This window comes from Castanea sativa, chromosome 9 (genome assembly GCF_040712315.1).
Source record: "Castanea sativa cultivar Marrone di Chiusa Pesio chromosome 9, ASM4071231v1".
Classification (NCBI taxonomy): Eukaryota; Viridiplantae; Streptophyta; class Magnoliopsida; order Fagales; family Fagaceae; genus Castanea; species Castanea sativa.
In genome coordinates this window covers 2,082,722-2,096,010 of record NC_134021.1, presented here as the reverse complement: position 1 = coordinate 2,096,010, position 13,289 = coordinate 2,082,722, and the positions used below count along the sequence as shown (strand labels likewise).

The 13,289-nt window shown below is 33.2% G+C and overlaps 1 protein-coding gene across 2 annotated transcripts; it reads left to right on the top strand.

Moving 5' to 3' along the window:
• The first annotated feature begins 2,598 nt into the window (after positions 1 to 2,598).
• LOC142610841 (kinesin-like protein KIN-5B) lies at positions 2,599 to 11,783 on the top strand. Of its 2 annotated transcripts, none has more exons than XM_075782787.1 (24): positions 2,599 to 2,797; positions 3,076 to 3,274; positions 4,074 to 4,203; positions 4,305 to 4,460; positions 4,549 to 4,886; positions 4,989 to 5,127; positions 5,429 to 5,526; positions 5,615 to 5,771; positions 5,878 to 5,947; positions 6,030 to 6,106; positions 6,457 to 6,510; positions 6,594 to 6,674; positions 6,760 to 6,871; positions 6,968 to 7,054; positions 7,403 to 7,578; positions 7,671 to 7,832; positions 7,930 to 8,037; positions 8,151 to 8,309; positions 8,394 to 8,477; positions 8,577 to 8,782; positions 9,611 to 9,712; positions 9,804 to 9,913; positions 9,999 to 10,150; positions 11,196 to 11,783. In XM_075782787.1, the coding sequence occupies exons 2-24, from the start codon at positions 3,096 to 3,098 to the stop codon at positions 11,370 to 11,372; spliced, it is 3,114 nt and encodes a 1,037-aa protein (XP_075638902.1). In that variant the 5' UTR covers positions 2,599 to 2,797; positions 3,076 to 3,095; the 3' UTR covers positions 11,373 to 11,783. The 2 variants fall into 2 exon arrangements, with proteins under 2 accessions (XP_075638902.1, XP_075638903.1); XM_075782788.1 differs by lacking the exon at positions 2,599 to 2,797 and adding an exon at positions 2,925 to 2,943.
• Positions 11,784 to 13,289: the final 1,506 nt, after the last annotated feature.

Sequence of the window (13,289 nt, the reverse complement as noted above, 5' to 3'; positions counted from 1 at the left end):
AAAAAATGTGGACATGCTTACTCATATCCATGGCGTGGTATTATGACCTTGAATGTTATTATAACAATTACGGTTTTGAAGGCGAAAGAAATCTTGTTTACATTTTCTTAATTAAAAAACATTCACATTTAATGACTCTTTTGGAGCCAAAGGCCTTGTAGCTGAATTGACACATCCCAAAAGTGCTTGGGAGTTTAAGAGAAAAAGGGTTCGAACTGTGAGGTTAGCAGCATGTTATAATTATTTATCAAAAAACAACTCTTTCGGAGGATGTCTTTCTTGGTGAAACATTGAAACTGTGATATATTAGTTGAAGGCATGTACGCTGAACAATTTTGGTCATGAACTTGTAAAATATATAATACTATTGAGAATTTATAACTAATTGAATTATTATAATCACATAATAAGCTACAATATAATGAGTTTTGTAAGAGAATTGTGGTATTATAACTAATAATAATAATAATGAAAAAAGACATTGAAAGTTGTTTTTAGTGTATCTTTATCCATCTTTGTCATTGTCTTCTTTTTAAAATTTAGACCTTCACTTGGTTCTTGTCTTCTTGAGACAAAGCAAAACACAATTGACTATGACTGAACCTAAACTTGGCTAGTACATGCCAACATTGTTTGGAGTTTGCCCTTAGCTTTTGTTGATTGTCATGGGACAACATATTAATATCTTCTTAAAGGAAACTACGATATGATTATGTAGGAGATAAAACTATTCAAGGAATAAGATCAATTGTTCCAAGTAAAAGCCTCTCAATAATTAAGAACAATTCACATTTCTATAATTGAAAAAAAAAAAATAAATAGAGTCGAGCATAAAAAGACTCACTAGGAAATTATATTGGTGGCGGTAATTGGAGAAGTTGTTGGCCTTTGAAAGCAAGGAGGCAATGAGTCATTGTTCGATCAATGTCGTTTTAAGTGATTAATTAAAGTTGCTATTATATTTTTCTATATTGTAACAAATTTTACTGTTAAACAATGGCCATTTTTGTTTTTATATATAATACTTTTTTTTTTCTAAACTTTGTTATCAATTAAGTTATTCTGACAGATAGTGCGTTGCATCTTAAACTTATCCTGCTTATTCGGTGTAAAAGCTTCAAAATGATATTTTTGAAGATATATGAACATGAAAGAATTCTATTTCTAAAACTTGAGAAATGTTTTATTAAGAGCCTTATAGTTTAACTGATTCATATCTTCTACTTATTGTGTTTTTAAATGAGATATCTAGGTTCAAACTCCTCAATTATTGAATTTTAAAAATAAATAAATAAAAAAACCTTGAAACCATGCAAGTGAAGCACATTGCCTTTTTTTTTTTTGGTGCCAAATATTTAATTTTTGCAAAAAACATTATTAAAAAGTCTTTATCCAAAGTTATTTAATATGTAGCCTCTTTTCAAACTACGTGAGCCCCCATTTGCTTAAAACTCTAGTTCACTAAACTCAACCTTTAGCAAGATATAGTTTCAAAAGAGGCTAAATAACCTTGGTCAAAGGCTTGTTAGTAATTTTATTTTGCAAAAATTGAATATTTGGCCAAAAAATAGGCTTGTGTCTAGTGGCTGGTTCCACTGGACACATTGAAATGCGAACATGTGTCCAAAACTGAACACGTACCCGTATCTTAACTTGTCCAGTGAAATTGACTATTAGACATAAGCCTCACCCCCTATTTTATACTGATCATTTAGGTTTTTTTAAAAGTTTATGCTTACATGTCAATATACGTGGCATGAAAACAATACTTTATTTTAACCGTTAATCACGTTAGTATTTTTCATCAATCACTTATCAATAGAAACCATGTTGACACAATACTAAATGATTAGGGAATAAGTTAAAAATTTGAAAGATTAGGGATCAAATTAACCTACAATGTAAAAGTTGGGAACCAAAATAGTTATTGTTGCATGTAGTGTGTCTACCTACACACTCTATGTAACAGGAATTACCCAGAGAAAACATAATGTTGTTTATTACACACACCATGTAGTTCAAGTCAAGATTTCAATTAAAAAAATGAAATACGTGTAAAGATTATGTGAAAGAGCACTAGAATTGGTTAAATTGCTTAAATACTATTTTTACCACCACAAACTACAAAAACTATGCTGCATCAGTGGAGCTACATGGAAAAAATTTAGCTTTTGAGCTAAAGTGCATAAGACGGTTTAACCCCAAAAAAAAGAAAGAGAAAGCGCAATTTAGGCTACGCGTTTTGGGTTTTACTTATTTTTATTATTTTTTTAACTGGACGTGTCCTTTTGTTTTAAATATACAATATCAAGTGGTAGTGTGATTTAATCTTCATATTTTATTTAATTAGTAAGTGACATTACAGTCTCTCATTAAAATAAAAGGAGATTTCTTTTTAACTGAGGAGAGCCGAACCTTGGAAACTTTTTTTTTTTTAAGAGCCGTCCCATTTGAAATTATAAAAATCTTTCTTGCCCAGGCGCATGGGGGCTCCACTTTTTGAAAAAGCTCCAAGAATCTACCTGTCCCCACAAACGGCCGTCCCTTACAAATACCCAGAGTAGCCGTTGGAGATTCAAAAAACCAAAACCCTTTCGGCGTCCTCATTTTGAAAAAAAAAACACACACTCCTCCAATTTTCCATATTAGCAAAAAGCCAAAATTTTAAAATTCCCCATATCTAATCTCTCAGAAACAGGAGAACCAAGAAAGACAGAAATTAAAAGCCCCTTCCTCTTTCGCTCTTTCATCAGATTCTCCCATCATTTTTTTGCTTTTAATCCAACACAAACACTCTGTAAGTACAACTTTTTTTTGTTTTTAACAAAAACAAAATAAGATATGATCTTATCCTTGAGAAAAAAAGTGAATTTTTTTTTTTAAATCACTTACAATTTTGATCTCTCTTCTTTTCCTTCATTTTCTCGCCAACCAAACGGGAGGGTTAGGTTTTGATCTTTGAATTTTTTTTTTTTGGTTGTATATTTGTAATCTGACTGAGGTTTGCAATTGTGTAATTTTCATGGTTAGAGACGCTAATTAGGGTTCTTGTTTGTGTTTTTTCTGATAATTAAGATCTGAATTGAGTGAAGAAGATGTCGTTCACTCCTGATCAATCTAAGAAAGTGGGTTTGGGTTTGGTACCGTCTCCGTCTCCTTTTCTTACGCCTCGTCCTGAACGGCGGCGTACTGATCCGAGACTCGCAGACTGGAACTCAAGCCGTCAGGACAGCAGGGACAAAGAGACCAATGTTCAAGTTCTGCTAAGATGCAGGTTTGGTGTTCGGTTTTTTTTATTGGTTTCTCTGTTTGTTTGTGATTGTATTTGATAGGATGATCAAGTTCTAGATGTTATGGTTAAGTGTCAATTTTCGGGTATCTCAATGATGATTCATGTTTGCTTGTGGTGCCCTTTGAATTAACATGACTGATAGAATTGCTATAGCTAGTGGATGACTATATATGATTGAGAATTAGTTGATTGATTATAGTTGATAAAGTTATCTCCATGTCACCCATGATTATTTTGTTGAAAATTATTTACTTGGTTGATAGTCTTCAAAGAAAGGTTTTTGTGTGAGTAAGTAAATTGGAGGAGACAAAAAATGGTTTTGTTTGTTTGTTTTACTTTCTTTGTATTTCTTAATGGTTTTGAGAATATTGACAAGTCATGGGTTGTAAATTATCAATGACCACATTGCACTTGGTGATTTTGAAAAGAATTAGGTTAGTTTTGTTCTCGGAAAACCTTTTATTTCTAGCATGTGAGACCATGTATTTGTTTGTGTTTGCACTTGTTGTGTTATTGAAGTTCTCTTGTAGCTTTGTGGTTGTGCTTAGATTGACATAAATGACTTATGTGACATAAACATAATAGAGAGCGTATACTTCTTCCCTGTATTAGAACTCATGTATATCATTTAAACTGTGTGTGTGATTATATTCTTTAAACTGGTTGTCTGACCTTTGATAGGTTTTCTTGACTGTTCTAAAATTTAGTTTAAGAGAGTTCAAGTACATGTGAATGTATTGTCCACTTAATTTAGTACTATTTCACTTGATTTCTATGTCAGGCCACTAAATGATGATGAGATAAGGTCAAATGTGCCAAGGGTGATATCATGTAATGAACATAAAAGAGAAGTCACCGTAATTCAAAATCTAGCTAACAAGCAAGTAGATAGAGCTTTCACCTTTGACAAGGTGTGCTTCTCTTCTCCCTCTTATGCTTTATTTATGACTATTTTACAGATGATTAACATTTTAAATATACAATTCCTTTTCTATTTTGTAACATATGCTAGGTTTTTGGGCCCAAAGCACAGCAAAGATCTATATATGACCAAGCCATTGCCCCAATTGTTAACGAAGTTCTTGATGGATTCAACTGCACTGTCTTTGCATATGGGCAGACAGGCACTGGTAAAACATATACAATGGAGGGTGGGATGAGAAATAAGGTATAGATTGGTCTTCTAATTTTTCTAAATGATAGCAGAATAGTCATTCTCTGTACATCACAGCCATTTTTCATACTATGATTTACAGGGTGGAGATTTGCCTGCTGAGGCCGGAGTTATTCCACGGGCAGTTCGTCAAATCTTTGATATGCTGGAGGCACAAAATGCTGACTATAGCTTGAAAGTTACATTTTCAGAGCTTTACAATGAAGAAATAACTGATTTGCTGGCTCCTGAGGACAATTCAAGATCAACTGAAGATAAACAAAAGAAACCTATTTCCTTGATGGAGGATGGAAAAGGTTGTGTGATTGTAAGAGGACTTGAAGAAGAAGCTGTATACAGTGTAAATGAAATTTATACTCTCTTAGAACGGGGGGCAGCCAAAAGGCGTACAGCGGATACCTTGTTAAACAAGCGTAGCAGGTAAATTTTTGCTTTATTTTTTTTTTCTTGTTTTCATTCATAAGGATGTTGGATCTTAAAAAAAGAAACCATGATTTACCAAATTGATTTTCTTTGTTTCAGCCGTTCTCATTCTATCTTTTCCATTACTGTCCATATAAAAGAAGCTGCTCTTGGTGATGAGGAGCTAATTAAATGCGGCAAGCTTAATCTTGTTGATTTAGCAGGGTCAGAGAATATATCTCGCTCAGGTGCACGAGAGGTATGATAATATTGCTAGTAATTCTCAGAAGATTACTTCACCTTGTCTTTCAATTAGGACAATTTGATGGCAGTGGGGAGCTATTGGTAGTAATTCTTAGAAGATTACTTCACATAAGGCATAAATGTTGTGATGCTTTTTGTCTCCTAAGACACTTCATGTTTGCCAGTATATGTTTTTATATTGTTTCAATTTCAAAAGTATGTCCATATCTACAGCAGTATACAATTAGATTCTGAATCTCTCAATTCTACCTTTTGGGTGACTATCAGATTTTGATCAAGTTTGAAATTTATTGCAGGGTCGTGCAAGAGAAGCTGGGGAGATAAACAAAAGCTTACTCACTCTAGGCCGTGTTATCAATGCACTTGTGGAACATTCCGCTCATATACCTTACAGGTTCATGCCAACATCTTATCTACTCTCTTAATATGTTGGATTTCTTGTAATTATGTTCCAATGCATTTGCCATTTTTTCCAACTTCAGGGATAGCAAGCTTACAAGGCTATTGAGGGACTCCTTAGGGGGGAAAACAAAAACTTGCATTATCGCTACAATTTCTCCATCTGCTCATTGTTTGGAAGAAACTCTAAGCACATTAGATTATGCTTGTCGTGCCAAAAACATAAAAAACAAACCTGAGGTTTGTTGCTACTGCTCCTTTTTTTCTCCAATTTATTCTATACTATTTTCTATACATATTTATTTATTTTATTTTTTGGTGCTGATGATGAAGCTTATTATTTCAGGCAAACCAGAAAATGTCCAAAGCTGTGTTGCTCAAAGATTTGTATTCAGAAATTGAGAGAATGAAAGAAGGTTTGATGATTCACTTGCTTTTTTTTATTGTGTTGTGCTACAAAAGATCCAAACTGAGTCATATTTTTGAAAACCAACGCAGATGTTCGAGCAGCCAGGGATAAGAATGGTGTTTATATTCCGCATGAAAGATTTTCTAGGGAAGAAGCTGAAAAGAAGGTAGACTTGAATGGTGTTTATATTCAGTTTTTCATACATCTTTAATTGAAAACGAATATCTGCTAATAATATGTAAGGATAAGATTCAGTTAATGGTCCAATGTTAATTGGGTTGGCACTGAGATTTTTCACCGATACTCTATTATTGAAAATCACAGATTTGGGATGATATCACTTGACTTTGTCAAGCTGATCCCAATTAGTTGGGACTAAAATATCATTTTATTTGGCCAATCTCAAGCTATACCATGGCCAACTTTAAACCATCCACAGTTTAAGGACACCTGAAACTTGTAACTGGCAACAGTTTTCTTCCTATTTAGTAGTCTGATGTGTTTGAACAACTGCAGGCAAGGAATGAGAAGATAGAGCAATTGGAGAATGATCTCAGCCTGAGTGAGAAGGTTTGATTCTGTTGCTCCTTGGTTAATTGTATCATTCTCCTACTATGTGATTGTTTTAATTATAAATGCCCTTCTTCCTGCAGCAAGTGGACAAGTTTCGTGAGCTGTATCTAACTGAGCAAGAACAGAAACTGGATTTTGAAAGTGAGCTCAAGGATTGCAAGGTAGGAAATTATTGTTCTTCTTTGTTTTTTCGTAGTTTTCTCAGTGCGTATATCTGTTTTATCAAGAAAAATTATGTTCTTTCAGATAAATCTGGAAAGCAGTAACAAGGCATTGCTTGATCTTCAAGAGAGTTATAGGTTAGCCATCTCAACACTGAAGGAAAAAGATTTTATCATATCCAAACTGCTATGCTCAGGTAAGTCAACAGAAAGAGACTGGCAAACTTTTTTCTTTAATGCTGTATCTTTGTCCCATTATTAAATTATAAATGTATTTTTCAATGCATATACAGAAAATTCTTTAGTTGAACATGCAAAGCAGTTACGCACCAATCTGCAGAGTGCATTGGAGGATATAGATTCACTGTTTACAAAATTAGGTATGATAACTTATTTGCTTCCACTCTAAAGTTACATTCTTGAATATTTTTTGTAGTACATGTCAATCTTCTCAAGCCTATAAAATAAATTTTAATTCTTAAAAAGTGGACATTTTTTTTGGAAACTAAATCTTTGGGACTAAGGCTTTGTTGTTGATGTCTTTCAAGATGATAAGTGAACTTCGACATTCTACATTTATTGTTTTTTCTTTTAAAGAAAATTAGAAGTAGAAGTGGAAACAAAGAAGTACATACATGATAAATGATGTATTCATGTGCCTTCTAAACCCCATCTTGAAAGGCTATTTAATTGTTGTGATGTGGCATATGAATGTTATTACTCTGCAGATCAGAAAGACAAGATGGAAACAGAAAACCAGAGTATGGTTTTGAATTTTGGTTCTCAGCTTGATCAGAGCTTAAAAGACCTTCACAGGACCATACTGGGGTCTGTTTCTCAACAACAGCTACATTTAAGATGCATGGAAGAAAATGTCCACTCACATCTTGCTAGTAAATCTGATGTAAGGAAAGAATAATTTTTGTCTCGTCTTTATGTTTGCATAGTTTGTACTTGTTCTCTGATTCTTTTTTTTTTTTTTATCAATATTTCCAGGCAACGCAGGCTCTTGAATCAAGGATTCAGAAAATGGCTGAGACTTATACTTCAGGTGTAGCAACCTTGAAGGAGCTTGCTAATGCATTCCAAAGGAAAGCTTCCTCAGACCTTGAAGAGATAAATTCTACACTCTCATTGCAAGCAACAGCAGCTGAGAATGTACGAAGCCAAAGAAGATGATGCATTTTTTTTTTTTCATTTTTGCTTATGTAGGTGCTAGATTAATAAATGATTAGAAAATTTTTTTCCTTTACAGTTTCTTGTCACTGTGGTTTCGGAGGCCAGCGAAGTTATTTGTGACATCCAAAATTCTCTTGATGAACAAAAACAATTACTGGCTTTTTCCACTAGACAACAGGAGGAGGTAGATTAGAAGTGAAAATCTGTTTTCTTGATGACCAAAATCTCTTGGCTATTTTTCTTGATAATTTACAAATATAATGTGTATTGAAAATACTTAATCTTGGTGAATCATAGGGGTTACAACGTAGTTTTGTATCAGCACAAGTAATTTCAAAGGCAACTGTGGAATTCTTTAATAACCTTTATCATCGCTCTTCTAAAGTCATGACAATTCTTGAAGAAAGCCAAACGGAGAGATATCATCAATTAGTAAATTTTGAGAAGATGTTTAAGGTAAGATAATTTTGAGTCCCACTCCATGATTACTTATGTCAAGAACAGATTGAAGGCTGATAGATTTCTACTGCTATTAAACAGGACAAGGCTGCTAGAGAGGAAAAACAGGCTCTGGAGAAAATTGCAGGAATATTAGCAACTTTGACATCTAGCAAAACTGCTATGGTGGGTTAAGTCACTCTCTGTTATTTCAATGTTATTATGTTAAGTTACATTGAACAGTGTGCAAATTTTGATGCTTGACAATTAAAAATGTTATATTAGGTCTCAGAGGCAGCAAGGAACATCCACGACTCAAGTATACAAGAGAGCAAAAAACTGAAGCAAGAGATGTCTGAGATGCAGCAAGTTTCAACTGTTGCTAAGAAGGAGTTGGGTGAATACATAGAAAAGGCAGAAACTCATTTCATAGAAGACACATTCTCAGCAACTGAATCTAGGGCTATCATGGAAGAATGCCTCCATGAGTGGTAAGCTTTTTTTTTTATGGCTTCAATTTCAAAATTAACAAGAACCCAAGCTTCTTTCCGGGTGATTATTTTGGAAAGACACTGAAAAGGCAAATAATAAAAACCAAGACAAAAGAAGCAATTTAAATTAATAACTGATATCATATAGGGTGCAATAATCTTCATTGCCTCCCTAAAATAACACAGCACAGAAGTATCTTTTAGTGAAATATTCTCCAGAAATTATACAAAAATTAGTGGTTCAATGGTCAGTTGGAAAGGATGTGTTGAGGTTTACACTAAATTTGTCTGTAATGTTCGCAAAAGTACAGTGATACAATTGTCCTTCAAGTGGTCTTTGCTCAATTTGGAACTCACATTTCATTGAGTATGTTATCTTCAAAAGAATTTTATGATCATATCCTTCATTATACCACTCAAGAGTGCGATTTACTTCAAAGGCCAGTTAACTGTAATATTTGATTCTTTCTCTGTTGTTTTCTGTCATATTTTTTTGGGTATATGGGTAAGAAAATAAAAATCCTGAGTAGTATCAGGTGATGTTATAGAAAAATGCTTGCCACTCAAGAGTGTGATTTACTTCAAAGACCAGTTAACTGTAATATTTGATTCTCTCTCTGTTGTTTTCTGTTATATTTTTTTTGGGTATATGGGTAAGAAAATAGAAATCCTGAGTAGTATCAGGTGATGTTATAGAAAAATGCTTGAAGCGATTGAAGCAGCCATATTTAAATCTTTTGGTAATTAAAAACATCCTTATTCTGACTAGTGTTATTGATAATCTCATTAATTGTCACTTACATATGATTGTATCTTTCTTTGATGCAGCTCAAAGGGAGTGGATTATTCTTGGCAGCAATGGGGAAATGCCCAGTCATCCATAAACAGTCTTAATAAGACCGGTGTTGCAGATATGGAATCTACTGTGAAGTAAGTTTTTCTGTTTTTTGGAAAAATATCTTCTTGGTAGTTGGTATCTCTTAGCTTATACCATTTGTGTCTTCAATTGTTGTTTCAACAGGGAAAATATATACACGAATCATTTTGCACATGAGGAATTTGTATCTGCATCTTCCTCTGCAAATGCAGATTTTGATGCTGGAGCTTGTGAATTGTTGGCAGCTGTTAATGGTAACTAAATTTCATTACATGTTGATTTAAATTTCTTTTTCTTATTAAATTATGCATTCTTCTCAAACCTATCTGGACTGGGCAGATTCACTAATGCTGGACCATGAGAATAAGAAGGAAATAGACTCCATGACCACCTTGTGCTTGGATCAAATTAAATTGATACAAGATACGCATGGTACAAGCATATCGGATATCCGAAGCCAAGCAGAAAAGTGCCTAGTAAAAGATTATCTGGTACTCTCTCTCACTTAGAACTCCTTTTTTTTCTCAATTATAGCATAAAAAGAGAGAGCTCTCAAAATGCTGAAATATTTGAAAAAGGACTTGATTTATTTAGGGGTGCTTTTGGTAGGATCTCACAAAACTCTTTTCTTTCTCAAGCATTGGATAGAAAGGAGAAGTTTTTAAAATGTTAGGCTCTCACTTAAAACTCCTTTTCCTCAAGCATCGGATAGAAAAGTGAAGTTCTCACTCTGACTTGAAACTTATCTGTTTCTCAAGCATAGGATATAAAAGAGGAATTCTAAAAATATAAAAGAGAGTTTTGACAGCCTAAGGCCTGTTTGGTATAGCGATATTCAAACAACAGTTTTCAGTGTTTAAACACTGAAAATTGAAGGCAAAAAAAAAAAAAGACTTGTTTGATAGCGATGTTTTATTATGGGTTTTGAGTTACAATTCTCAAATTATGGTGTTTAAAAACATGTATTTTGAAAACTCTCATTCATACCAGTTTTTAGTTTTCAAGCAACGATTTTTTTTTTTTTTGTAATTAAGTTAAAAATTATGGGACCCATTGACAAGACCAAACTCTTTTTTTTTTTTCTTTTTTCCTCCTGAGTGCCCACCTCTTTGTCCTTCTCTCTTCTTTTTTTCTCTCTCCTTAAAAAATAGTATTCTTTTACAATACAATCATCACTTTAAAAAAAAAAAAAACATACACATACCAAACACATAATTATTTTTTTTCACATTTTAAAATATGTTATTTGAAATATGGCACCAAACTCATTTTTTGTATTATGAATACTTTAAACTCGTATTTTCACCACACTTATTAAATCATAGTTTTCACACCATTTTGACCACCAATACTTAATAACTGCTACCAAATGGGCCCAAATGTGAGAATGGTTTATCTAGTGATTATTAGACACCTAGGCAGATGCACAGATAACACTACAGAACTCTTGATTGATGATCTCAAAATAATGAAAAACAAAGCTCTGGAGATGCTATTGCAGAATTTCAAGTTGTTTACTGGTGTTTGTATGAACAGGTCGACAACCATACTAGCACAACACCAAAGAAACGAGTTATAGTAGTGCCAAGTTTGGCATCAATTGAGGAGATGAGAACACCTGCCTATGAAATTTCAGAGAAAGGAGTGAAGTTGGCCCTTACAGAAAGCAAGATACCACATCTTCAGAGAACTCCTTTTGCAGATTTAAATTGACTTCTGATTAGAAAGTGTTAGTTTTAGTTAATAATGATGGAAATATATTAATTAAAGCTAGCGTGTTAGTATGATAACTAAGTCTCCTTTTTGAATCAAGAATTGTGCTCATCAACTGATGAGCACGAGTCCAAATATCATCATGTCAATGTTGAAATGTCATGGATAATACAAATTTCTTATTCAGAAAACCAAGGAGTAGTGTATGTTTTAGAGCACATGTATCTTATATAAAAGTTGAACAATACTAGTTCTTTGGTAACTGGCATTGAATAATTCCTGCCTGCTGTTTCCCATGTATCTTGTGACAACTTTTTTATCTGAAAATGCTGTATGTGCTCAAGTGCTCATTAACTGATAAGTATGAGTCCAAGTTGTTAGGTCAAAATCGAAATGTGAAGGTAGTTCCAACACGTGCATTTTTTATGTTGATGTTGAATATTTCATTGGTGGCCGTCTTTGAATGAATAATTCTTACATGCTCTTGCCCATTTATCTTGTGATTTGCAATTTTATACATGAGGTTGGAATACATGACTTTCTACTGTAACTGTAAAGAAAGAGGGTGTTTGAAAATATCAAACAAGACCTTAAAATTTGACTATTTCGTTGAAATTTAGTTAGCTTTAATTTCTTTTCCATTACTGTTTAGCTCGGAAATCTCTTGGAACAATAGTGCCTAATGTAGTAATGTCCCAAACACCTGGTTACCACTTGCCAGTGGTGTGCTATTGCATTTGCATGTAACACTCACCTGGAAAGTTGCACCGAATATTATTCCTAGTCAAGTAGTCAGCGGTGTGCCTCCACACGTTGAGGAAGCAATCTAGACATCTGTTCTTAAAAGACAAAGGTCAGTGTCCGAACAGTCGCACCGTATGAAAAGAAAACGACCCTGCCAAAAACGGCAAAAGAAGGTACGTAGTAATAATGTTAATAACAATAATCAAACTGGACCGAGTAAAATGCTAATATGGTAATATGATAATATGGTGTTGGAGTTCTAACTGCTACACTATCAACCGACCCCAATACGTACTGCGAAACGTTCATACAAAAAAAATAAAACTTTCTTCGTGAGAACGTAAGGAAAACAATTCTAAGCGTGTCCATTAGTGCACCTGTATTACAAGATGTTGTAGAATAGAAAAAGTATCACATTTTAACTAATTAAATTCAAAATGAACTCACATAAAAGGTTTTGTAAAGCTGTGTAAAAATATACGATTATTACATTAAACCATGTAAATTTACACTAGAATGGATGATGATTGTTGTGTGTGAAAAAAGAGAAACAATTATAAAAATCAAGAAAGATTGATGTTTTAATGAAATATAGTGTAAAATAGATAATCTATGTGGGGTTTATTAAAAAATAAGTATGTGAAAAAAAAAAAGTAAGTTCTTATGCTAAAATAGACAAGAAATTTTACGCAAACTAACGTGAATGCGTTGTAAATTTGCAATGTTGTTATAACAACTATGTAAAATATACACTGACACTATTCATTATGTATTTCTTTTTTCTTTTCTTTATTTACATATCTTTGATGATGAAGGAAAAGAATTAATGAATAATAATTATTGTGTATGGAGAAAGAAAAATAATAAAAAATTTAATATTTTATTGAACTAGAGTTTAAAATAGATTATTATTAAAAATTAATTAAGTAAAATAAATTAAAAGGTAAGTTTTTATATTAAAATAAACATGAATTTTTTGCTTGAGTGGAATGCTCTAAACCGCATCCACATTTTAGAGCATTATTATCAGATGTGCTAAATGCCAAATATTTGGCATTTAGCACACCAAACACCAAAATCAATGCTCATCAGGTATTTCAAATGCCAAAAATTTTGGCACATTGCTACAGTACCGTCTCAAATATGAGACGGTACGGACAGAAAATGTATAAA

What these genes read in the sequence shown, in the direction of transcription:
- LOC142610841 (XM_075782787.1), top strand. Translation starts at nt 3,096, where the DNA reads ATGTCGTTCACTCCTGATCAATCTAAGAAAGTGGGTTTGGGTTTGGTA. An exon ending in GGGAAGAAGCTGAAAAGAAG is followed by an intron (nt 6,107 to 6,456) that starts GTAGACTTGAAT and finishes GAACAACTGCAG; the next exon opens with GCAAGGAATGAGAAGATAGA. An exon ending in GTGAGCTCAAGGATTGCAAG is followed by an intron (nt 6,675 to 6,759) that starts GTAGGAAATTAT and finishes ATGTTCTTTCAG; the next exon opens with ATAAATCTGGAAAGCAGTAA.